At 51.8% G+C, this 984-nt stretch overlaps 1 protein-coding gene across 1 annotated transcript; it reads right to left on the bottom strand.

The window, feature by feature from the left end:
* Positions 1 to 5: 5 nt before the first annotated feature.
* LOC115284651 (SEC14-like protein 4) lies at positions 6 to 783 on the bottom strand (the record flags this gene model as incomplete). Its single annotated transcript, XM_029931180.1, has 3 exons — positions 600 to 783; positions 175 to 281; positions 6 to 98 (listed from the first exon to the last, which is right to left on the bottom strand). Coding segments are annotated over exons 1-3 (354 nt in total), but the record flags the coding sequence as incomplete, so codon positions are not given.
* Positions 784 to 984: the final 201 nt, after the last annotated feature.

The raw sequence follows: 984 nt of genomic DNA, 5'->3' as shown, positions 1-984 counted from the left end.
ACGAAGGAGCCTCGGGCCACAGTCATCTTGTGCTCATACTGCATCTTCACCTGGTTGCGCAGGTAGTAGCTCTTGGGCACCTCACCCCCATAGTTGATCTGTGGGTGAGGGCTGGTAAGTGAGCACTGACTCCAGTCATCACCCCTCCCTTCTCATCTTCTGGGCACCCAGTACCTTGGTCAGGCACTTGGGGTTGCCATCAGGATCAGTCATGGTCCCCCCAAACTCCACGGGAAGCTGGTCAGGGCTGACGAACTTTTGCAGCTCCTGCTTCCAGTTGCCTGTGGGAGCAAGGTGGGGGAGGGGGGTTGTGAGGACTCAGGTATGCTCGACAGAGGGGAGAGGAGCCAAGTTCAGGGAGGAAACCTGATGTGTCCTTGGTTTGCTCCTCTATGCACCTACTCCAGAGAGAACCCAAATGCTTTATGGGGCCACCCAGGCTGGAGTCTCAGGCCTGAAATATCTGAGTGTGCAAAGGCCAGTGGGGGTCAGGCCAGGGTTGGTACCTGAGTCAGGATGAGTCAGGGAGAAATGGGGCCTTTCACATTGACCTCTGCTTCCCAGGCAGATGGGCATAGCCAGGAGACCAAGTCACTCACCTCCCAGAATCACTATCTTCCTTTGTGTTTCCTCACTCATGAACACCTTGACCAAGTTGAAGACCACAGGGAAGAGCTTGGGGGCTGAAACACATGAAATTCCTTTGGGAAGCTGGGCTAGAGGACTTGGAGGTATAGTCATGGACAAAGGCATGAGCTGGATAGGAGTTGGATATATCTAGATTCTGATAATTCCTGTCGTGTGACCTTCAGCTAGTTACTCACCCACTCTGAGTCTTAGTCCTATTAACTATAAAATGGAGAAATGTAAACAATGTATGCATAACACTTGGCATAGTGTCTGGCTCTCAATAAAAGGCTGCCTCCCCTACCCAGTTGTAGGGTGTCAGTAATGTGGTTTTCCCAATGGTGCCTCTTTTTTCCT

The sequence above is a fragment of the Suricata suricatta genome, unplaced genomic scaffold (genome assembly GCF_006229205.1).
Source record: "Suricata suricatta isolate VVHF042 unplaced genomic scaffold, meerkat_22Aug2017_6uvM2_HiC HiC_scaffold_13991, whole genome shotgun sequence".
NCBI lineage: Eukaryota > Metazoa > Chordata > Mammalia > Carnivora > Herpestidae > Suricata > Suricata suricatta.
This window is presented reverse-complemented; position numbering and strand designations above follow the sequence as displayed.